We start from the raw sequence: 24,467 nt of genomic DNA on the forward strand, positions 1-24,467 counted from the left end.
GAACTTTGTGGGCATGTTCAATCAAAAGGAGCTCATGGGGCATTCAAAGACCACAGGAGTCTCACCAAATGTTGCACTGGCTCTGGAAACGTTGTATGCCCAGAGATAATGGTGGTCTTTTAAATACTTGGAGACTGTGGTCTATGTCCTATTTGGAAAAGTTCTGAACTTGTTTCACTTGTTAGAAAGAAGTAGGTTAGGGACTAAAATCTACTTGGTTTGGTTTTTAGCACTTGTTTAAATGAAGCCACTAAAGGTGCTTGGGAAGGTTTAAGTGGTAAAATTTACTTGGGGAGGGTTTAAGCAACAGACTTTGTGGATTTCTTAGGATTTCCATGTACATGTAGCTGTCCAGAACCAAAAAATTAATTATCTCAGATCAAAGAAGTATCTGTATTCGGACCTTCCCAAAAGCCAGAAGTCTGTTGCTTTATATGATCTTACATAAGAATTCATTAGCAAGGAGCCTCTCCATGCACTGACATAACCTCACAGTCAGCAGAGCCTTCTGCCGTCTGGCTGGAAGACATCCAGATAACATCAGTCCAGTAGGCAGTCTGTGCAGCATGTGCTAAAGGGTTCTCTAAAATGTGAGGGCTTATTATTATGATTGTGAAGTGAAGATTATCAGACATTTGAGGTTTTATTGCTGCAGGTTGGATTAAATTGTAGAGGCTTGAAGTGATGTCAGCAATAACAAAATAAAAAATAAAAAAATAAAAAGGAAAACAGTTTCAAATAATCTAAACAACACAATTTCTTTTTTGGGTTTTTCATGTAACAACCGCAACAATTTCCTCTACTAACTGGAGATAGCATTCATGTAAGTAAAGCAGTAAAATGGTTGACTTGAAAATTTGTCTGATGAATTGAAAGCAAGTCCTTTTCAATTTCTTTGGAACGTTTCTTATAGTTAGGAATGTGATGCGGAATTCACAGTACTTTAATAATTAATATGCTACACGCAATCTCATACTTCCCCATTGTGCAAGAAACTATACAAATGTTTTCAGTACCTGAAATAATTTTCAATATTTGACATTATATGAAAATGGGGATGGTTCTAAACAATAAGTAGATGGTGACATTATGGGGTTTAAAATGTATAACATAATCCGCCACAATTTACAATGTATGTATGTATAAGGAAATTTTAAGTTCTGGTCATTTAAAGGTTGTACTATTTTACAGCAACCATGCTGTGTAAAACAGGGACAGTCCATGCTTCCGATATTCCCTGTAAGTATCCTACTTTAAATAGGCTCAAAAACCAAGATAGGTTATATGTATACAGTAGACTTTGTAACAATACAAGCTACTACAAAAGAAACATGTTTTGCCAAAGTTTAATAAGTTTATTAGTAAAATTTAAATATATGAATCAAGGCTGCGTTTAAAAGTAAAAATCTGTTTTCTAGCAACAAAGGAAATAAATGTACTATGGCTAAAAAAAGAGAGAAATTGCTAAGGTACAATGGTTACCAAATTTATTAGACCAACACCCAATGTAAGGCTTTTCCCAACTACCAAATCATTTTATGTTCTTGTTATCATTTAATTATCAGTATGTGCAAGCTCTTTAATTGAATTGTTATGTTTAATGGTGAATTATAATTGTTTTTTTCGATAAATTTTCAAATTAGCCATTTCACAAAATAACAGAGCAGATTATTATTATTTTTGATTAATAAAGCAAATTTACATTCCTCATGCAATGTATGAATGTGTACTTGATTAATTTCTTCGTGGAGACTTTCAGTCCTAATAAATAATATTTTAAAACAGGTTTTTGACAGTTTTCTAAAATCTTTGTATTTCACTGATTTGGGGATTTTGGTCTATTCATACTTCAAATATGCACTAATTTCCAGTTCCACAATAGCACAGTAGGCACTCATTAAAACTCCTCGATTCTTTTTAAAATCAAGAATTGTTACGCTCATATTCTTTGCTAAAATAAGTACACTTTGATTTGGTGGAAGTTGCCAACGTTATCTAAGAATTACTGGGAAGCTTAGCCATCATGTTAAAAAGTGTGTTACAATTAAAATTCAGTAAGCCGCTCAAATGGGACTTAATTACAACTTTGTAAACTGTGAAAAGTCATTATCTTGTTAGTTAGTGTCACTGTGCATGTCCAATCCATTCTTTAAGACTCTACGGTGATGAATGGACAGCACTAATACATATTCTAGTCATAACTCTCAGACATCTTCCTAATGAGAAAACACAAATTCCCAAAGAATTACTGTGAAGCTCACTTACAGCCGGTTACAGCGAAATACACGCCATGTCATTGTTTCCAAAGATGCACTTCCGCCTAATGATGCTGTGCTTGCCACTCGAGAGCTAAAAAATCCTCACATATGTCTACCTCACCTCCTTATCACCATAATGACTTCCTAATGGAGTCGTGTTTGATTTATGCTCAAATATTCCACACTCAAATTTGCAAATATGGACACTGCAGCTCTACTATGCTTTTTAAGCCTTTTAGCTGTCAACAAAACAGCCTTCCCATCTGTCCTGTACAGATACATAAAAAAGTATGATGGAAGAAAATTAGCATTTAATTAGGGTCCCCTCAAAAATGTGAACCTGAGCACGTTAAGTAGGACATTGTGAATTACAAATAGCAGCACGAAATTGACGGCAACAGGGCACAAACAAAGACAGCGTTCGGCGTGGTGGAAAGTCATGTGACACAATGTCATCCACAGGCCTGGAGCTGAAGATAAATTCCTAATTTGTGGGTTCCAGAGTCGCTGATCCTTCAAAACGCACTATTTTATTTTTCTGTAGAAACTGTGAATTGGCTGTTTACTGGATGCCAGATAAAGACTGTAGGACTCAGCAACAAATGTGCTGGCAAAAGCAAAGAGAAGCCATTGATTTTGTGTCTAAACTGATTTAACTGAGTAACAAAAACTTATAATAATAGATAAATAAAAATCGTATCTGTTTCATCCATGTAATTTGATACTTATGTTCAAAAATGAATGAAAAATATTTTAATTGGAGTAAATCTTACATATCCATGAAACAACAGGGCTGTGCAAAAGTTGCATAACCTTGTAAATGTTACAAATAAATTTTAAATATCTTTTTTTATTGTTATCTACCTGTGTCTGATACCTGATACCAAATCTAAGTGTTTTAAAGAAATGGCATCCAACCCAGTGTAGTGAAAGCAGTGCAAAGTGGAACTAAAAACAGGTTTACGGTGTGAAAAGATTCTCTATGTGTCCTCACCAGCTGTTGGCCTTGCACCCCCCAGGCAGCATACTGGAGAACTGAGTTAACCACCTCAGGAGGGTCCAGCTCCCAAACCTCCCTAAAGTAAGGAAAAGAGTAAATAGAGGATAATAATCACTCAACATCCACTGGTGGATAATGGCTAGGCTACTTTTTTAGATGAAAATTATGGAAATGTGCAATTCAATAGACCACTTGTGTGTGTGTGTGTGTGTGTGTGTGTGTGTGTGTGTGTGTGTGTGTGTGTGTGGGGGGGGGGGGGGGGGGGGGGGTACAATGCAAAAACAATGAGTAATAACAGCAAACCTGTAAAGCCAAAGTGAATATTGTTGGGTTCCTAGGCCCCCATTTTGAATATTATTAGCTCATTGACTGACCATTAACAGTTACGACTTCCATATACAGTGGGGCAAAAAAGTATTTAGTCAGCCACCGATTGTGCAAGTTCCCCCACTTAAAATGATGACAGAGGTCAGTAATTTGCACCAGAGGTACACTTCAACTGTGAGAGACAGAATGTGAAAAAGAAATCCATGAATTCACATGGTAGGATTTGTAAAGAATTTATTCGTAAATCAGGGTGGAAAATAAGTATTTGGTCAATAACAAAAATACAACTCAATACTTTGTAACATAACCTTTGTTGGCAATAACAGAGGTCAAACGTTTACTATAGGTCTTTACCAGGTTTGCACACACAGTAGCTGGTATTTTGGCCCATTCCTCCATGCAGATCTTCTCGAGAGCAGTGATGTTTTGGGGCTGTCGCCGAGCAACACGGACTTTCAACTCCCGCCACAGATTTTCTATGGGGTTGAGGTCTGGAGACTGGCTAGGCCACTCCAGGACTTTCAAATGCTTCTTACGGAGCCACTCCTTTGTTGCCCGGGCGGTGTGTTTTGGATCATTGTCATGTTGGAAGACCCAGCCTCGTCTCATCTTCAAAGTTCTCACTGATGGAAGGAGGTTTTGGCTCAAAATCTCACGATACATGGCCCCATTCATTCTGTCCTTAACACGGATCAGTCGTCCTGTCCCCTTGGCAGAAAAACAGCCCCATAGCATGATGTTTCCAGCCCCATGCTTCACAGTAGGTATGGTGTTCTTGGGATGCAACTCAGTATTCTTCTTCCTCCAAACACGACGAGTTGAGTTTATACCAAAAAGTTCTACTTTGGTTTCATCTGACCACATGACATTCTCCCAATCCTCTGCTGTATCATCCATGTGCTCTCTGGCAAACTTCAGACGGGCCTGGACATGCACTGGCTTCAGCAGCGGAACACGTCTGGCACTGCGGGATTTCATTCCCTGCCGTTGTAGTGTGTTACTGATGGTGACCTTTGTTACTTTGGTCCCAGCTCTCTGCAGGTCATTCACCAGGTCCCCCCGTGTGGTTCTGGGATCTTTGCTCACTGTTCTCATGATCATTTTGACCCCACGGGATGAGATCTTGCGTGGAGCCCCAGATCGAGGGAGATTATCAGTGGTCTTCTATGTCTTCCATTTTCTGATGATTGCTCCCACAGTTGACTTTTTCACACCAAGCTGCTTGCCTATTGTAGATTCACTCTTCCCAGTCTGGTGCAGGGCTACAATACTTTTCCTGGTGTCCTTCGAAAGCTCTTTGGTCTTGGCCATGGCGGAGTTTGGAGTCTGACTGTTTGAGGCTGTGGACAGGTGTCTTTTATACAGATGATGAGTTCAAACAGGTGCCATTCATACAGGTAACGAGTGGGGGACAGAAAAGCTTCTTACAGAAGACGTTACAGGTCTGTGAGAGCCAGAGATTTTCCTTGTTTGAGGTGACCAAATACTTATTTTTACAAATCCTTTACAAATCCTACCATGTGAATTTATTGATTTTTTTTTCACATTCTGTCTCTCACAGTTGAAGTGTACCTCTGGTGCAAATTACTGACCTCTGTCATCATTTTAAGTGGGGGAACTTGCACAATCGGTGGCTGACTAAATACTTTTTTGCCCCACTGTAAATTGCCAGTAGGTTGTTGTCTCTGGCAGATTATCACCTGTTAGAATGGGTGGAAAAGCCTTTCAGTCATGTGTCGAAGACAAGAGATGTCTGTAAATGGCCTGTATTTGTATAGCGCTTTTCTAGTCCCTAAGGACCCCAAAGCGCTTTACACAACCAGTCATCCACCTATTCACACACACATTCACGGCAAGCTACATTGTAGCCACAGCCACCCTGGGGCGCACTGACAGAGGCGAGGCTGCCGGACACTGGCGCCACCGGGCCCTCTGACCACCACCAGTAGGCAACGGGTGAAGTGTCTTTCCCAAGGACACAATGACCGAGACTGTCCAAGCCGGGGCTCGAACCGGCAACCTTCCAATTACAAGGCGAACTCCCAACTCTTGAGCCACGATCGCCCTTCTGTAATAATTTTGAAAAACCAAATGGAATTATATTAAAAACTGGAGAGTGAAAAACAGCCTTATGTCAGTGAGATGGTAAGGACCGATGCTGCTAAACCTTTTCTAAAGCATCTGAGCGTCAACTCTGCCCACCTCTAGTCAAATTTCATGCAACAGAAATGATGCGCAACAGTGCATTTTAATCAAGGTTGCCTCTCTACTTTAGCCATTGGTTGAGTTACAGGTGCAACAATTGTGACCTTATCAAATGGCAGCAGTGGGCCAATACATCTAAAGTCAGAGGTTAAAAAAAGGAAAACAAATGTGCAAAAACAGTTTTTAGGGGAGCACCCCCCATTTTATTTATTCAATGTTTATATAGCACATGCTTTGTATCAGTTTGTTTCTTGCTTTAGCTGACAATGGCATGCACTTTGAAATAAGCCCAAGTTGGCCATAGACCCATTTGTCTGATATCAGCACAGACATGACAGAGATTAAAAGGAAATGCCAGAGCAATGCCCCAAAATGGCACAGCTTTCTAAAATAACACTCGTGTTTGAAAAGGATAATCCAATCAGCTGTATAAAGTTTTAATCTCTCTCTGATTAGTAGTCAGAATCCCGCTCATGACTGTGACTTATGAAACTGGCAGGAAGTCATTTGAGCATGTCCTGGACTGTTACTTTGGATTGAGACTTTGTGCAGAATGTTTGGAAAATCAGTCTGAAAGCAGCGGGATGCCACAGACTGCAGGCTGATCTTCAAACTTTATTTTGACTGAACATAAAATTTAGAATGGTAAAGTTTCAATACTCTGCACAAGCTAGTGAGAGTTCTGGGGATATACAAAAAATATTCCCAGTCTGTACTTGAGGTAGTCAACTTACTACTTTCCATTGGATGTGTTGTTTCCTCTATTTGACTGCAATTGATACAGTTCTTGTACTTTTTGCACTTGTGTGTAATTTTACATTGCAGAAATGTATAAACCATAAAGGTGGTTTACCCCTTTGCTCTAAATACATACACACCCATAAAATCTGTCTTTTGTTTTACTGTAAAAATATAACAAAGATCATTTTGCAATTTAGGATTAGTTCAAATCAATGATAATCATACTAATTATTAACATTAAATTGTACATCTAAACAGGTAGTAATAGTAGTATTAGTAGTAGTAGTAGTAGTAGTAGTATCTACTTGCACTGTGAAGTTCTGTGCAGGTTTGCAACATTAGGCTGAGTCTGGGTAGAGAGTACAGCCACATGCACTTCAGAATTCATTCAGCTCCTCTATCAGCACTCACATCATCAATAAACACCAGTGATGCAGTTCCTTGCTTACTTACAGCCACACAACATAACATCACCTCCACCATATGTGAGAGATGATGTGGTATGCTTCTGCTCATGACCTGTTTCTATCCTTCTTCATATTTTCTTCATCCCACAACAGGCTGATAGCACATGGAAGGAAAGCTTATGCAGTGAGGACACTGGCAATGGCAGCTTACGCCTTTCCATTATCCAGTGGATTTGAATTTCTGCTCAGCTAATTATTCAACAAAATAAATGTATTCTAGGTGAACAATACCCTGACAGCCACGATGCTGAAAGCACCTGTCTAATATTGTGTATACCCTGTTGGAGTAGCTAAAACAACTGTAACCCCCGAAATGCATTGGAGATGACTCCATTGTGTTTCAGCTTCGCCTGAGCTGATTGCATGAACTCAATTATTGCGATTCCACCAGATGCGCCACTGTGTGTGATGTCTCACAAGTGGCTCTCTGGTGTACCCCTCTCCCCACTGGATGAACTTTGGGCCTGCACTATGGCCCAGTATAAGATAAACAAAGATGATTTCGAATCATGCAAATAAACTCCAGTATAGCACAAGAGGAAACTCTAGGCAGGCAGGTTTCCCTGAACATGTGGGGCCCTTAGAATGCAGCTTGGGTCTGCTTGTTTATTAATCTCAGTCAGCTAACATCTGGAACAAGACAAACAATCCAAATAACAGACATACAGTTTGTTTCAAGCGTGTCACAGCATGTAAATTGATCCCACAGTACTCTATTCATTGTACATAGCTTATATAAAAATTCCTGTGTTCTACAAATTTGTCAACCCCTGTGAGTCATGGATATTTTTCCACTAATGACAGGTGTTACTACCAAAAAGGTTGCCCCTCAGTAACCGCTGAGGAACACTTACCGAGTGTGAATATTGTAGATGCTGTAGGAGGCCATGTAGGAGTGGCGATAAACCTGCAGTAAAATAAAGAGAGAATGGAAGAAAGATTAAAATATGACTGAAGCGTTAACGAGAGAAGCAGAAGTGTCACGATAATGACATCAGGACAAAATAAAAATGAAAAGAAGAAAGGCATCAAAGAAAACAGATTGCTGGCTGTTCTCTGTGATAGAATCTGTAGACAATGCAATTTGCATGGGTGACAGCTGTGGGACGAGACATTTTAATTCCATCTGAGAAACCCATCATCGCCGAGTGCCTATGTGCTCAAAACTCGGGAGAGACAGAGATGGAAAGGAGCGAGGGAGAGGCATTCAAAATGACAGAGGGGTGCATGTAAACTGTCTGAACCACCACCCGCCTACCCCCTCTGGAGAAGCTGTGCTTGACATGATAATAGACCTCTGACCGTGGCTAGTGATCGGGGACAGAAACAGCCCAGATTTTTGCATTCCATCAGGAAAAAGACACTCAAGTATTCAGCTCTGATACAAAGAAGCAGAGGAATTTTACAAGCGCCAACTCTGACATGACATTCTGTACTAATGTAAATATTAGTGCAGATCAGAGCTGCAGTTGACTGGGAATTGATGTAAGCCGAGACATAATGTTATTCCACTCATCAAAATGAGTACAATTGTTTCACCAAAGGTAGTTAGTATTGTCATTTTCCTTGATTGGAATGGATGGCTGAGTGGATGGATTGATGGATAGAAGTCTATTTTTTCCTTTCCCACTATATTAAAGTTTAGATTTACCTATAAAAGGACATGAAGACAACAAAACCTTCCAAATGGTCAGTGATATATGCTTGAAATCTTATGGTCCACTGTTTCAAGGCTGTAAAACAATATTTTTTACAGCCTTATTATTTCTTTCTCTACAAACAAATACAAAAACAAGTACAAATCTATTTACAGGTGAACCAGTTTCATCCCCAAACTTTATGACTTTTTCATAACATTGAAAATAGATAGATAGAGCAATCGATCTTCAGCATGATCCAGTATTATTACTTTATCCTCAGGCATCAAAGAGCCTTATCTGAAACAACAGTCTGAAAACTAAGTGAGAAAACTAAAAGGGGAAAAAGGAGGAAAAACAAAGTTTAATGACATGAAATCTGCATAAAGGTTATGAATTCTGCAGAGCCCCAGATGGGGGCTCTCACTAAAATAGCCATGACAAGTCAACATGAGTGATCTCCCAAGCTGGAAGGGAAGTTGATCTAACTCTGATGACTCTGACAAATGCTTGTGCTCCCTGTTGTATGCTGTACAGCAACTGAGTAGAAATGAAGATGACACAAGCACATTTCACAACATCTGTGACATTTGCACTGTGTGAGGGCTTAAAAAGAATCCAGGCAAAATCCAACTACTAGCAATAATGCAGACAAACTCAGTGACAAGGTTGATAGACTACATTTCAGCTAACTGTATACCACTAAACTTATATTAAGATATGCTTAAAAATGTCCATCCATCCATTCGCTTCCGCTCATCCTTTTCAGGGTCGCGGGGGGCGCTGGAGCCTATCCCAGCTGTCATAGGGCAAGAGGCGGGGTACACCCTGGACAGGTCGCCAGTCTGTCGCAGGGCCAACACACAGTGACAGACAACCATTCGCACTCGCACATTCACACCTAGTGGCAATTTGGATTATCCAATTAACCTATAACCCCACAAGTTGCATGTCTTTGAACGGTGGGAGGAAGCCAGAGTACCCGGAGGGAACCCACGCAAACACGGGGAGAACATGCAAACTCCACACAGAAAGACCCCGGCCTGATGGTGGAATTGAACTCAGGACCTTCTTGCTGTGCGGCAACAGTGCTAACCACCGTGCCACCGTGCTGCTTAAAAATGTCTAAAATCTTTTAGAATTCTTACATACAAATCGTCCAAGTGAAGAAAAGGAGAGACTTGCCCTTAGAAATTGTTTGTGGATGTTATTGCAAGACATACTCTACACTCCAGTGGCACAAATGAGATCTTTGATTTGTCCCCGGTCAGACTCATGGGGATGAGCCAGAGGCTACGAAGACTCATCGTGGAAGGTGTTGTCCAAGATTTACTTTGACCCATTCCTTCAGGCTGTGCAAGCCAAGAAGAGACTAACCAATTTAATCTTTTTTTTTTTTTAAATACCTTATGCCTCCTGGCACGTTTTCTCCCCGGTACCCTGTGACAGGAACATAACTTGACTTCCTCAGCTTGTATTACTTGGTAAACATTGTTTTCTCACAGATACAGAGCTTCTCATAGATGTTATGAAACATATCCTCCATCCAAAAATGTATTACTATATGGACAAATCCATATATATATTTATTTAACATATCCCAGCAATATAACTGCCCGCTTCAATCCTAGGAAGAGACACAGATCCCTTTGGGGCTGCGTCAGGAAGGTTATCCAATGTAAAGAAATCTGCCAAATCAAACATGCAGAGCTACCTGCTGCGGCGATTCCTTTTGAATGAGTAAGCAGACAAAAATAGCTTCTTTATCCTTTTAATATAAACTGAGATTTACGCATATAGAACACAACAAAGAGGCAATCACTGCTGTAGCTCAGAGTTTAAATTGCTTTGTACAGTGTGTGGTAATTATGGATGAAATATAATGTTCCTGTTTTAAGAAGCTACAATTGAATTTGTTAGAGAAGGTATGTGAAAATGTGCAGACTTCACATTAAGAATTACAGTGAGGCAGGCATGCTAGTTCATTTATTTCAGACATGAGTTATGTGACTGTCATTGATATGGATTTGTGTATTTACCGCATGCTGTGATCACATTCTCTTAAAATATTGAATAATATAGTTTATTTGTCCAAAAAGCTTATAACAGCCCAAAGGTAGATGTCGTGCAGACATAACAACATCTTTAAATCATTTACAATAAAAACTCTTCAATACGTAACAGAGTTCATTTTGTGTAATGTGGTTCATGGTTGTTTAACAACTATGTGGTGCAAATATCTGTGTATAATTAAAAAAAGACTTTCGAGTTGTCGCGTTCATTTTAGTCTACAATTGTTACAGTTTGTCCTTTTTTAATTCTAAGGTTTTATGCATTTGGGAAATAATAATAAAAAAATAATTTTGTGTTTACAAGGTTCTAATTTTTCAAATTCTAACCAGAGAAGAACAACAACCCTTGAGTACAAGTACACTCCGTGTGAGTAAGTAACATGAACAATGATTGGTAATTGTTTCCTGTATGACTTTACTTTCACTCTGCCACATCATTGTAGAGGAGTTTTGGTTGACTCTTTAGTATTTCTGCATTTCATTGAGGTTTGTTGGCATTCATTTATGCACCCCACCACCATGCTTGACAGGTGCAGCATCAGGTGTTTGGGAAATACAAAAAACTGCGTATTTTTGTTCATTATTGCTAAATATTTATGTCCTGGTATTATATGCCAAAAGCACATTGTTCCAGAAGTTCATGATTAGATACTATCTAGAATGTTTTCCATGTGTGACAAATTTTTCTCATTGTAGAACGATGAACTTCAGATCGTCCATCAGTCCACAAACACCTGGATGCCCCTGACCAACAAACTGCCAAAATTTCTGTTATTATAGACGTGGTCACTTGCTCATGACCTGCCACTTACCCCCTTAATTTTTATTGCCGCACTAAGGATTTATTTACTTTTTCACACGCTGCTTATGTATCTAACTTTTTGGGGAAATAATTGACAAAACATGCTATTTGTTGTTGAACACATGAGGTTGTAATTATCTAATTTTAAGATCTGCTGAGACCAGATAAATTTTATTATATTTTTATATGTAAAAAATTAGAAATGACAAAGCCCATACTTTTTGTTTCACATGCATATATGTATTTACTTTTAAAGAACAAACCATGAGGATGTTTCAATCAAGTCCAAAAGCAGGAGGGAAAGGAGAGAGAATGCGTTTTTGACCTTGTGCTTAATACATAAAACTTAATGGGTCTTTATCTACCAGAGTTTATGTCTGTTGCACTGAGATGACAAGTTATTGCAGGTTTAAGCTTTTTTTATAACGGTATGTCGGCTTTCCCTTAAATATGAAATGGCATAATAATAGGTTCACTTACTAATGAGGATTAAGTCTAATCCCTGAAGAAAACATCACTATATTTTTATAAGAGCACTTGAGGAAACAAAGCAGATGTTTCTTACAATCATGGAAGTCAAAAGACATTTTGAAAGACTGCAATAAAGCTTTGGTTATGATGCCTAAAGCACAACCAATAACAATAAGTTGGAACATCAATAATAGAGATTCCTGTTCATCAAGAGAGTGAATTACTGGTTAGAGAAAAGAAGATTCACCAAGGTCCAAGTGACTTATATCGACTTTATGCAGAGTGTAGCTTCTCAGTGCATACTGAATGTATTGTGGCTAACACTGAGGTTGAGTGTGTTCAATACAAATTTACAGGCTTTATTACAAATATCTTTCAGTATAGCGGAGAACTGTGCATGGAAGTAAAACCTGATTCTTCATAGTGCACTATACACATTTCTCAAACCCTGACAGGCTGAAAATTCCTCTTTTTTTTCTTTTTTTTTTGGACATGAAACAGTCTTTACAAGCCCCAAATGAACTTTTCAGTGATATGCCATTAATTTTAGGTGTAGAGCACACATGGGTATGGTGACCTTTGTTGCCGACTTCGTAATAAAACAAAAGGTTGTGACATTTTCAGCACTCAATGCTGTGAAGAAGAATTTAATGTCAAGAACCCAACGTACGGATGCAAGCTGGATGTTTAAAAAAAAACACCTTTGACAACATCACAACAAGGATTCTTGTCTAAAAGGATTAAAGTACCCTCTTCCAAAGTTTAATTATCTAGTGATTTCAGTTTTTGTAACTATAGCTAAAAAAACAACAAAAATCTTAAGGTCAGTTGTTATCTGTAATTAACTTTTTTTGGCTGATAAAGCAAAACACTACAGATCACAGGTGTCAGCGTAATTAATCTTAAGCTGCAAACTGAAAATGTGATAAAAGGTATTAGATATGAAAAGGTAATGAGATGATAAAATGTATGTAACACATGATTAAGAGGGTATTAGTGGGGTATTTTTAATAAAAAAACGTGTTGGAAATTTAAACTGTGTCTTAGTTCTAGATGCAGAACTGCAATCTTAATATATGTCTATAATATGAATCAGTTAATGGTCTTAAAAACCTCTTTCTCTAAATCAACTTCAAAGAGAAAACATTTACCACTCAAAACGACAGAATGGATGCCAGCTGAATTAATTTAATTAAGGGCCCAACTCCAAAGGCTTTTTTACAGTATTCATATTTTTTTGCTCAAACTGTGCCTCAGATGTAAAGTTCATGCTTTTAACATAGATTCTTCACAATCATTGCTTACAAGTCCCAAAATATGATGCAACATTAGTAATTTCAGAATTGTAATATAAAGTTGGTACATTTTATGAATTCCAATATAATTAGTCTACTGTTTCCTATATTACCCACTTATAAAAAGAGCTGTGGGAGGTATACTGTAGGTCCATTTTTTCAGTATTAACAAATCAGAGTTGTTCACAAATGCTGAGTTGACATGCACATCACAGTTTGCTTTTTCTTATCTCCCCTTGTCTTTATATGGTGTAGCCAGCTGTCAGCTTACTCACATCATACTTTATTAGGGTTAGGGTTAAAATCATGATAAAAACCATTAAATAACATAAAGATATATCAGTAAAATTAAAAACTTTTGAAAAGAAGACAATAAGCTAATACTGCAAAAAATTGTGTCCTAAAATTTACAAAGTGATGAAACAAACATGTTAAATTGAATTAATTGTTTTAACTTTGAGTGCACCCATGTACTGAAGTTCATTACTATTGTTGTGCCTGAACATTAGAGCATTTACATATTAAATATTTACATATTACTATTCTGCAATAAAGGAGACGTGGAAATCAGTTTCGACAAAAGTTGATTGATCAGGTATTCTTGGTGTGTTCTGTGTTCCAGTAGCTGGGATTCTAGCAGTGTAAAAAAAACTTAGCAGAAGATTACAAACAATAAAAATATCTGCTCACATTTTTTAAATCAACGACTGAATGTATATGAAATTTTCAGTTACAAAAGAATTACTCAATAAATAAGTAAATAAAAAAATTCAGTGAAACGTGAACCTTCCACCTCATTTGCAACTGGAACTCTGAATATAGCCTAACCTGAAAAATATTGTCCGCATAAGTACTAGAGATGGCACGATACCACTTTTTTATGTCCGATACCGATACCGATATCATAAATTTGGATATCTGCCGATACCGATATGAATCCGATATAGTGTTTTTTAATCAACAAAACTGTTTTTTAAAATATCTTGCTGCATTTTGCAAGTCTGCAAGTTCATACTCAAGTTTAAAACAACAACTACACTAAAGCTATTCTGTTATACCTGTATACAAAAAAAATATTTCATAGTTCAGCAATACTGATCAATCTAATAAACTTAAACCTACACCATCCTCCCTATTCTGGTATTTTAAAGAGTACTTAGCGTAAATATTAAGCAACCTAACTAATAGGGTTCCAACTCCCAGCAACAACAAAAATAAATAAATAAAAAATAGGGAACCACCCCTCACGCGCCACCTCATGATGCTTAATCGACGTAATCAACCTTAATTTGATGCAGTGTGAAAAAAAAATGCACAGAAATCAATTATTTTTCAAGAAATATTAAATAGATTCAACATCTTTCTTCAACAAAATTGCAGACTGCACAGATGGTACCTTCCCAAAGGAAAAAGTACTATAGCTTACTAGGGTATATATATTAGACTTAATAGTCACTATATACAGTAATTGACTTCTATTCATTTTACATCAAATTAAAACTTTGTGTGTCAGATAATTATTTATTAAAAGCTAGACATTTTAAATGAGAATAAGAAAGAAAAGTATGTCTTTGTGCCCCCTTTTCCCAGTTAATGCCCTATCGGCCCCCCTGGCTAAACTTTGCTAGATCCGCCCCTGCACAGTTACCAGCGTCAGCTACGTAGAAAAAGATCCTGGTGTAGAAAGTAATATTAAATAAATTCGAACAACAGCTTATCAAGCTTAAACGTGCTGCTGTTGTTCAGCCGCTGGTTTCCTCTTTCTGGTGCAAAGTGGGCCAAAAACAAACCAGAGAGACGGACTCGCGACAGAAAAGCCGATCAGCTGATCATTTAAGCAGTTTCACGATTGAAGTAGCAGCCGGAGAGCGAGAGGCAGTCGCTCGTTAAGCTTAACGCAGGAATGCTTTACAAACATTCAGAGATGGACTTACACACTTGCTTTACTTCTCTCGGGGATAACTTTGTCGGAGATGAAATGCCGGGTTGCTAGCGAAGCTCCAAATGCTATCCAGACCACAGGTCCCGCATGCCACAGCCGCTCTATCACGTGATGCATACTGCTCCGACATGCTAACGTTCTGAGGTGAGTTACGGCGTGTTGCAAGTTTTGTGAGGTGCTTTCGTGATATTTAATGGATCGGATTACATTTTTTATTTTTCTCCGATATCCGATCCAGTCATTTAGGTCAGTATCGGACCGATACCGATACGTAATATCGGATCGGTCCATCTCTAATAAGTACCATAGAAAAAAATCACATATTATGTTAATTTAACTTTTAATCAACTGCATTTTTCATGAATAGCAGCAAAAACCCTGTGAAAGCCAAAGTCACTGTTTCACAGCTCAGTTTTTAATTTAGTCTCTTTTAGAAGTATCTTTTAAAACAATTATGCTCATGGGTTTTATATTAAGAGATAAATTAGTATCTTCCACATCTTTCCCGTTGGCTAGTGCATTTTACTAAATTAAAGCATTATAAATAATGTAACTTAAAAAAAAAGGACAAAAAAAGTTCTTATTAATGTGCATGTCATTCTATGACCATATTAGTACTAATATGACTAATAAAAATTAAACATGCAAAACAGAATGTGACTGTAAACAGAAACAAGAGAGAAGGTGCCTGCAGTCAGGACAGTATATAGTTATAATCCTTTTTACACACTCAAGGACATTTGGCTGGTCTCTGTCTGTCAAGTAACTGACCTTTTTTAGGCTTGTGGGAAATAAATGTTTTGTCAAAAAATAAATAAATAAAAGTGAAGGATGGAAGAAAAACAAGCGTTTCAGTTAAATCTAACTGGGAGTTTGAATTCCCATTAAACATAACCCCTCCCAGTGAAATTATGTTTTTACTTTATGAACCTGTTTAAAAAATGCATATATTATAAGCAGGGGTGCATAAATGGTCCGAAGGTGCGCATTCGCTGTCAAGATAAAAGACGCACACCAGATAAGAAGTTGCAACGTGCGTTTGCGTACATAAGATTTTCTGGAGGAGGACAGACATTAGTTTAGAAGGCTTAAAAATGTCGAAGAAGCAAGCTCCTTTAAGCAATTACTTTGGTGTTCCTCCACCTCCAAACAAATGTCAGAAGGAGTCTGAACCGCAAAAGAAGCGCGTATTCTCGGAAAAGTGGTTGCAGGAGGTGAGCTGGCTTCAAACAAATGATGAACGCACAGAGATGTGGTGCAGAATATGCCGTGAAAATCTCACTCTAGCGGACAAAAACAGTGCGTTTTATATGTACGTATATATTAGGGGTGCAACGATACACAAAATTCACGGTTCGGTTCGGTTCGATACTTTGGTGTCACGGTTCGATATTTTTTCGATACAAAAAAAAAATGTTCATGCCTTTTTAATTTGTCATTTATTAAAATTATAAATATATATTTTAACACAAAAGTACAGTTTTTAAATTTAACCCTAACCCTTGTGCGTGTTGTTTTTTAGCTCGTCATATTGCAGCCACAGAAATTCTTTTGTCCATGAAACCATAAAGCTGCACTTTCTTTTTGCCTTATAGTCTGATTTGTCATAACTTCTCCGTTTTGTGGTAAGCTTTTCTTTGGCTGTCACTTCTTCACCCTGACCTGTCTTATTTGGCTCAGCATTGTGAAGGTTCTCAATCATCCAGGTCATCGTAGTGAAATATATATCCTGCCGCACTCACATAAGCTCAGCGATTCTCTGCGCGATCAACCTCTCACATGTTTAAGCTGCGGGAGATTTCACTTGTCATGTTTTCATAGTAAGCTAACAATTAATAAGACGATGTCAGAGGAATTGGTGCACAAATTATCATCACTCACAGATCAGTGCTGTCGCTCTCTATACACAGTTCGCGGGATTGCAAAGTGAAAGCAAAAAAACAAGCGCAAATTCAAACACGATTTCAATATGTCACATATTGACAGTGGCTCACCCAATGACATAATTACCCAGCTACATTTCTGAAAGAATGCAAAAGCATTGACATATATTTTTCCTTCCTACAATAGCCCGACAGGCAGGGGAGAGATAGCCCAGGGACGTCGGGCTAGCGATATTGCGAGCCCTGTATCTGATTGAGGAATCACTCATCTTTGGAAAAGAGAGTTTATTACAGAGAAATGTCTCTTTCCAAAATAAAAGCTATACTATCCGTTTCTTCTGGGCTATATTCTCAGCAGCATATTAAACATATCAGGTCTCCATAAGGAGAATCCTGTGCTAACAGCTGTCTAAATGACTCGGCTAAAGTTTGTAGCATGCATGCTTGTTTTTGTCTTTGCACTAGGATGATGTCGGTGTAAATGTGCAGTCATATTCGTTGTGTTCCCACTAGTGCTTTCAGGTTAATCTCGTTGAAATAACCTTAACGCCACAACACGGCAAATCTCCGTTAACGAGCTACCCTATACAGAGGGGCTAGACGGCCAACACGTTAATGAGCTAACTGCGCTAACACACTAGCTCCCACCCATGTAATTGAGCATTGCATGGCACATCCAACATACTGTTTTACTTTAGTCCATGACTCGCTTACCTTCAGGGTCATACGTCACATGAAAACCAAAATAATTCCAAACGCCAGATCTGAATGAGGGTGGGGAGGTCCACTTCTGTCTCGCTAGCTTGCCCTGCGCTCTTCCTTCTGACCATCCTGTCTGTGTTGAGTGCTCAGTGAATCTGCGTTCGACTACTCCGCCTAGGCTGCACTCTCGAGCCTAGGCGGAGTAGTCAAATGCAGATTCACTGAGCGCTCAACACAGACAGCATCGTCAGAAGGAAAGTTGATAAAATAAATTACAAATTTTGTATTGTTCTTTTTTTTCTCCCCTTTGGTTTTCTTTCTTTCTCTCCCCCTCTTTCTTTCATTCTTTCCCCCTGTCCTATCCCACAGTCATGTCTGTCCCGTTTGCAACTGAAAATAAAATAAATTCATAATTATAATAAAGGTCAATCAAATGGACCAATATGATGATCCACTTAAAATAAATCCTCTTGGCATCTTTCTTGGCCTCAAGACAACAATTCTGATGGCTATAGATCCAAACGGGACACAAAAAAAAAAAAAAAAAAAAAAAAAATTGAAAAAAAAAAAATTGAAAAAAATTGTATTGTTCGATACATATGCGTACCGAACCGAAAGCACTGTATCGAACGGTTCAATATCGATACGAATATCGTTGCACCCCTAGTATATATGTATGTATATGTATATGTTTTGTCTGTTGTATGACAAAAAAAAATCTCTTTTGAGTGAGACAAAAAGAAGAAAAAACTATCTACAGACATTTAACAAAACTTTCATGGATGTCACCACAGAAGAAGTGCATCTGAGCCTTCCCCTCCCCTGCTGGGCATCAGTCCACTTATAAAAATCAATAGTGTAGTGGAAGCAGCTCCCTGGATGGCTCTGTGAGAAGGGAAAACATGTCTACCAAAAGGCAACCAAAGAATAACAAAGCTTTACATTACAGGATATGTGAAGCTGACATCCTACTCTCCTGTCACTATGTGGCAGCTATGGTAATTTTAGCTCTAGGGACTATAAAGAGGTGGGCTTTGAAACTTATATTTTTGTTTGTCTTTGTTTATATTTTTGCTTGCCATTATCACAAGCACATTTAGATAGAATACACAAGGCACACCAAGAGCCTGTTCACAGCTTGAGGATTTTTAGTTTTTCTTTAGTTTAGATCCTTGATAGGGTTATATTTAAAGAATATAATTTTACACTGCAAATAGCGTAGCCTTCTATTACTTCAGTTTTGATGTGGTCAAAACTTACAAATCCCGGTAAGAGTAGTTGTGAAACTGCAGGTTATTCATCTGCAGAGGGATGGTTTATTTGAAGAGTGCATCGTAGCACAGAAACAGCAGCAGTTAAGGGTACAAATTATCTTCTTATGGCCTCTGACAGTGGACTCATATCTGTGTGTCTCCTGCTAGGCCTCAGAGCAGTATTCAATACTATTGATTATAATATTTTAATACAGAAACCTGAAGACACTGTTGGTATTAAAGGAAATGTGATACACTGAAGGGGCGTTGTGGTTACCACTGTTGCCTCACAGCAACACGGTCCTGAGTTTGACTTCACCATCTCGCTGAGGAGTTTGCACATTCTCCCTGTGTTTGCGTGGGTTCTCCCCGGGTACTCCGGCTTCCTCCCACAGTCCAAGGTTGCGCTTGTGGAGTTCCACAGGATTATGTGCCAGGACCAAACCTTTACTTAAAACACTGCATACATTTTCGTTGTTATGCAGATGATACTCAGCTTTTTTAAATCCATAAATCCAGATGATACAAATCAATAAGATTAGATTAGATTAGATTAGATTAGATAGAACTTTATTAATCCCTCGGGTGGGTTCCTCTGGGAAATTCGATTTCCAAAAAAGCACAGCACCGACAGAAGTTACAGAGTTACAGAATATTATATATATATATATATATATATATATATATATATATATATATATATATATATATATATATATATATATACACACACACACACACACACACACACACACACACACACACACACACACACACACACACACACACACACACATATATAAATACAGAGACAATATAAATAAAATATATGAAGGGGATAAATAGAATAAATAGGAATAAAAAATAAAAATACAAGTGAATTGCACATTTCAAGTATTGAGTCTATTGCACTGTTGACTATTTACAAAAAGTATTGCACAAGGTATTGTACAGTGAGGTGAAGAGGCACTACAGCTTAGTTGTTCCCCCCTCCTTTGTCCTCCTGTTTCCCCTCCCTCTCCCCTCCAGAGAGGAGTTAAACAGTCTGATAAGTTAAGCCACAGGCATGTCATAAAAATATAAAGATCTGGATTTAGAGAATGTCCTCCCTATTGATTTGTAACATTGTTTGCAATTGGATACTGCAATCACACATATCAAAAGGATAGATATCAGCTTCGGATAATCTCGCAGACAAATTCTATCTCACATCACCTAAGCTACATAAGCCTATGTAGCTTGATGCTTGTTTATTTTCTGTGAAAATCCCTTTGTTTACATGTCTCAGAATATTGCTATATTCATCCGTTATGGTTGCAGTACACCAAACAAGAGGCATTTAAGGACACAGGAATGCAGGTGTTTTGCTTTAACAACAAAATCCCAAAGGGGTACTTTTATTTTGCTGGCATTATTGGAGAAATGCTGATAGCCTATATAATAGTGGGTATCGCCATTCAGTGCAGCAGCCACCGTTCACACTCATTTGAAATTTATTAAACTGAATGCAGAGATGTTGCTTTGGGACACAGGTGCTGTTTTCCACCGTAAAACTGTGCATCAGGACGATATTTGTTTTCTGCTTTTCACATATTTGTGGTTTGTTTTTCCTTGAAATGCCAGGTGGGCTCAACAGAGACAGCACAGATAGCTTCTCTCTCATTTTCCCTCTTTGTTTTCAGCATTACATCTGTGACTCCCCACTGCCATTTCCCACTTAGATTATTTGATCCTTTATTAGCAATTCTTCCTCAAACTGGGACACTGGAATATAAACTGATCAGCTATGAAAATGCAAAATTGTTGATTTCTTAAAAGACTGCTCAGAAGGTAAATGGCTTTTGAACTTTTCCAGTGACAGACAGAAACAAGCTTGAAGTGTTGCATTGGTATGGCTGGAAAAATGCAGAACAAATGTAAGCTTTCAATCCAGTTATGCCTTGACATGCAATCAGTAGAGGCTGTCACTCAGAATCTGTGAAAAATCTGTCAACTTCAAACCCACGCACTTCTGTGCCTTTATAGCTTAAACCTAATTATGTATTTTTTCATGTTCCCTCTACTTCAGTGGAAAAAGAACAGAATATATGAATGTTAGGAGAAGGAGATCTCTCTCTCCCACTATATTTGAATGCAGATACACACACATACTTAAATCAACAGCTTATAGCGATGGCATACAAATAGAGTAAAATAGCACTATAGGCAGCAAAGATTTCAAACATTACACAGTGTCTGCAAGGCTAAGAAAACACCAGCCAGTTGTGAGCAGTGACAAACATAAACCTAGAGATTATGAGCTTTTCTCAAGCTTAATCACTCCCAGATACAGATGTAGGTAGATAACAGTATGTAATCCCACAGACAGGTGAGGCTACACGAGCTTTCTCCTGGACCTTGTAGCAGGAAACTCCTCCATTCACATCAGATCCACATAACCACCTAAAACCGCTGTAGCTTATGAACAGCAACTACAAAGGCTGCACTCTATAAAACAACTTATTAGTTCAAAGGCAGCACTGGATCAAAGTGCATGATTAGCAGGAGACCGGTTTGCTTATTTTAGTGCAGATCCAAGTCTCTTTGTTATTCTTTTCATCGTTCATTAGAGGTTACGATTAACTGCAAGCACAGACTTCACAGTATAGTCCATAGATCAAAGCATGGGATTACAGCAAGCTCATAAAAATTAGGGGGAAAAAACATTTAAAATAAATAATTTTGAATGATTTCGATAGGATACAAAACTGACTTTAGTCAGTTTACTAAATTGTGCAAAACATAACAAAAATCTTGCATGTGCGTATTGGAAAACCTCTATTGTGTCATGTGACTGACAAGAGATTCAAATTTGGATGTTAAAATATTTAACTGATTGCAATATGTGTTTACAAGAGCATATGAAATGCAAAACAAAACTGTCATATTTGTATTTTTTAATGGAAACAGAGTGCTGGAGGGAGGTGTAACAGAGAAAGGAATGTTAATGTTAAAAACAGACTGCATGATAAAGTGTTATAGTCAATGATGGAATTCACTGCATTTTAATAACTGTGAGCTGCTCATTCTAAAAAATCATTTACTCGTTTTGTAAAATGAGTAAGTTATCGTCAGCTAACAATACCAAGAGTTTTGAACCATGAAGAGAAGGTGTTACCTGCCAACCTGCCAGATAACACTATATGCAACACCTTAATTTAGAATTTATTTTAAGGAAGAGGTATTTTTGTGCTTTTACTTTTTCAATATTTAATCAATACCACAATCAATCTTTATTGATACTAATTACTATTATTTGAAGATATTATCCAAATCTGTTTGAAGAAAAGGAGCATTATGTTTCTTATTAATTTGGGACTGAAAATTAGTTTATATTAAATTATTACTGTAAAAAAATTAAAGGAAATGATTTCCAGATGTCATCCAAGACATCTATCACTTACAAATAGTATAATTGCAAATATAATTGGGTTTTATTCAAATGCCTATTAAGCTAATTCATTCCAGCATATAATGGGACACATTAATACCACTGCTTCATGTGTAATCACTCAAGTTTTTGATCATTTATATCCGGTGTCTATCCTGGCACAGTAACTATCTAAAAATCAACCGTAAACTATCAAATCAGTGCACAGACTGCTTCTTGTAAGCATCCTTCACATACTGCATCCTATTTCTTGATCTGAGATACCTCTGCAGTTCTTTAATAACATGCCTGACAGCATAGTTTTCCATGGTTTTAGTTCCACTGTATCAAATTATATCAAGTGTTACTTTGTTGAGGAGCTATATAGTATCTTCATATTGTAACAAATTAAGGCAATGGCCTCTGCTTATTATAGTGTGCTTATAATTGTAATGATCTAATTCCCTGGGAAGATCTGTTAAAATAAAATGTCGACCTCTGGGTGTTCATCATTTGAATTGTTTTAATGGAATAACAGTTCAGCACATTCCTCACCTTCATTAGTATCTCTGGCTAAGCCTTGGGCATAAGTGAAATTTTACTGCATCCACACAGGATGTGCTGAAACACTGTGAATACTGCTGATCACCACCTGTGTAATCGATAAAGTCGGTAAGCTGTACTTACTTATACCTGTTTAGAAGTTTAATTTAAAAGAAGTGTACAGAGAAAGATTGGTTTTCTTTGCTGTTATGCTTTTTTGGTTACATTTCACATTTCAGGATTAATATTTGTTATATTTCGAGGGAGTTTTAGTGTATCCCATGATGCACTAGGATGATGCAACAGGTTGCAAGTCTGACAGAAAACCTCACAGACACCTATGGTTGGTTAAAGAATCAGGATTTTTGCTATTAAACTCCACATAAAAAAAGACTAAAACCAGTGAGTGGATGCTGTAGAAATCCTCTGCTGTCCTGCTGTTAGACAATATTAATGAGCCACATGGCTTTTCATTACCATGAACAAACACACTGGAGTTAATGTGGAAGCACTGGCTAAGTTCCAGTCCCTGCTCACATACTCACAGTGGTGTCTGAGGGCTCTTATGTTGTCTTTTCAAACCATTTCTGTACAACTTTCACAATACTGAAGGGAAAATCACATAATGCATTATGCTGTGATATTAAACCTGCCAAAACCCATGACCAATCCAAGTAATCAGGGTACTTAGTCTATGAATACACGTGGTCTTTGTGATTTCCACACATGCGGATTTAAGGTGAGTTTTTGTCCTTAAAGTGGAGCTAATCAGTATTTATAGAACAGTAATGTGTCAAATTACAGTCAATCTGAAACTGTCACTTTGAACATTGATCCTTCATAAAAATATCAGCTATCTGATTAACTCCAGCTGTTTCTCACAGGTGTTGGCAGAGACCTAAATGGAGCACACTGGACTTTACATTTACCAAGAGGCAAAAACCAAGACTTGACATGAGTGATAGTGTTCCTCTATAAATTCTGGATTTGAAAATAAGAAACAACTAATAAGATAAAAGAAATGAAAAAAAAAAAACCAATTATAATATCAGCTTAAACAATAATGATTTTATATGTAGTGTGTAGTACTTTTTGCAATGCTAGTTCTTCATGGATGTTAATGTGGTACTGTGAACATTTTTATGCTACCCCCAGGTCTAAAAAAAATAATTCATTCCAAGTTCAAAGACATGAACCAAATTTTAGAAACTACAGATATGCTTTTCAATTCCCCATAAAACATGACACATTATAAAAAAATTCAGTGCTCAGAAAACTGATTCTTGAAACTCATCCACATGTAATACTCAGCAGAACACTAAATTTGTATTTGTTTGAGGCTAAAAACAGTACTCCAGAAATACTTTACACAGACGACTGATTGAACCAATCAGTTGTTAAAGATTCGTTTTTTCAAATGGATTAAATGCTCAAAAAGATATGCAGCATAAGCCACATTC

At 37.7% G+C, this 24,467-nt stretch overlaps 1 protein-coding gene across 3 annotated transcripts in view; it reads right to left on the reverse strand.

The window, feature by feature from the left end:
* Nucleotides 1-24,467, reverse strand: part of LOC308410602 (inactive dipeptidyl peptidase 10-like) — a 270,936-nt gene that overhangs the window by 34,166 nt on the left and 212,303 nt on the right. For 2 of the 3 annotated variants that reach the window (XM_080904051.1, XM_080904052.1), the window contains exons 6-7: nt 7,853-7,905; nt 3,253-3,334 (exon numbers count right to left, since the gene is read on the reverse strand). In XM_080904051.1, coding sequence (XP_080760177.1) covers nt 3,253-3,334; nt 7,853-7,905 — 135 coding nt within the window. Of the gene's footprint in view, nt 1-3,252; nt 3,335-7,852; nt 7,906-17,814; nt 18,460-24,467 lie in introns of those variants that run through there. The other variant, XM_080904053.1, reaches the window with a different exon arrangement.

The sequence above is a fragment of the Rhamphochromis sp. 'chilingali' genome (assembly GCF_963969265.1).
Source record: "Rhamphochromis sp. 'chilingali' genome assembly, chromosome: 14".
NCBI classification, from domain to species: Eukaryota; Metazoa; Chordata; class Actinopteri; order Cichliformes; family Cichlidae; genus Rhamphochromis; species Rhamphochromis sp. 'chilingali'.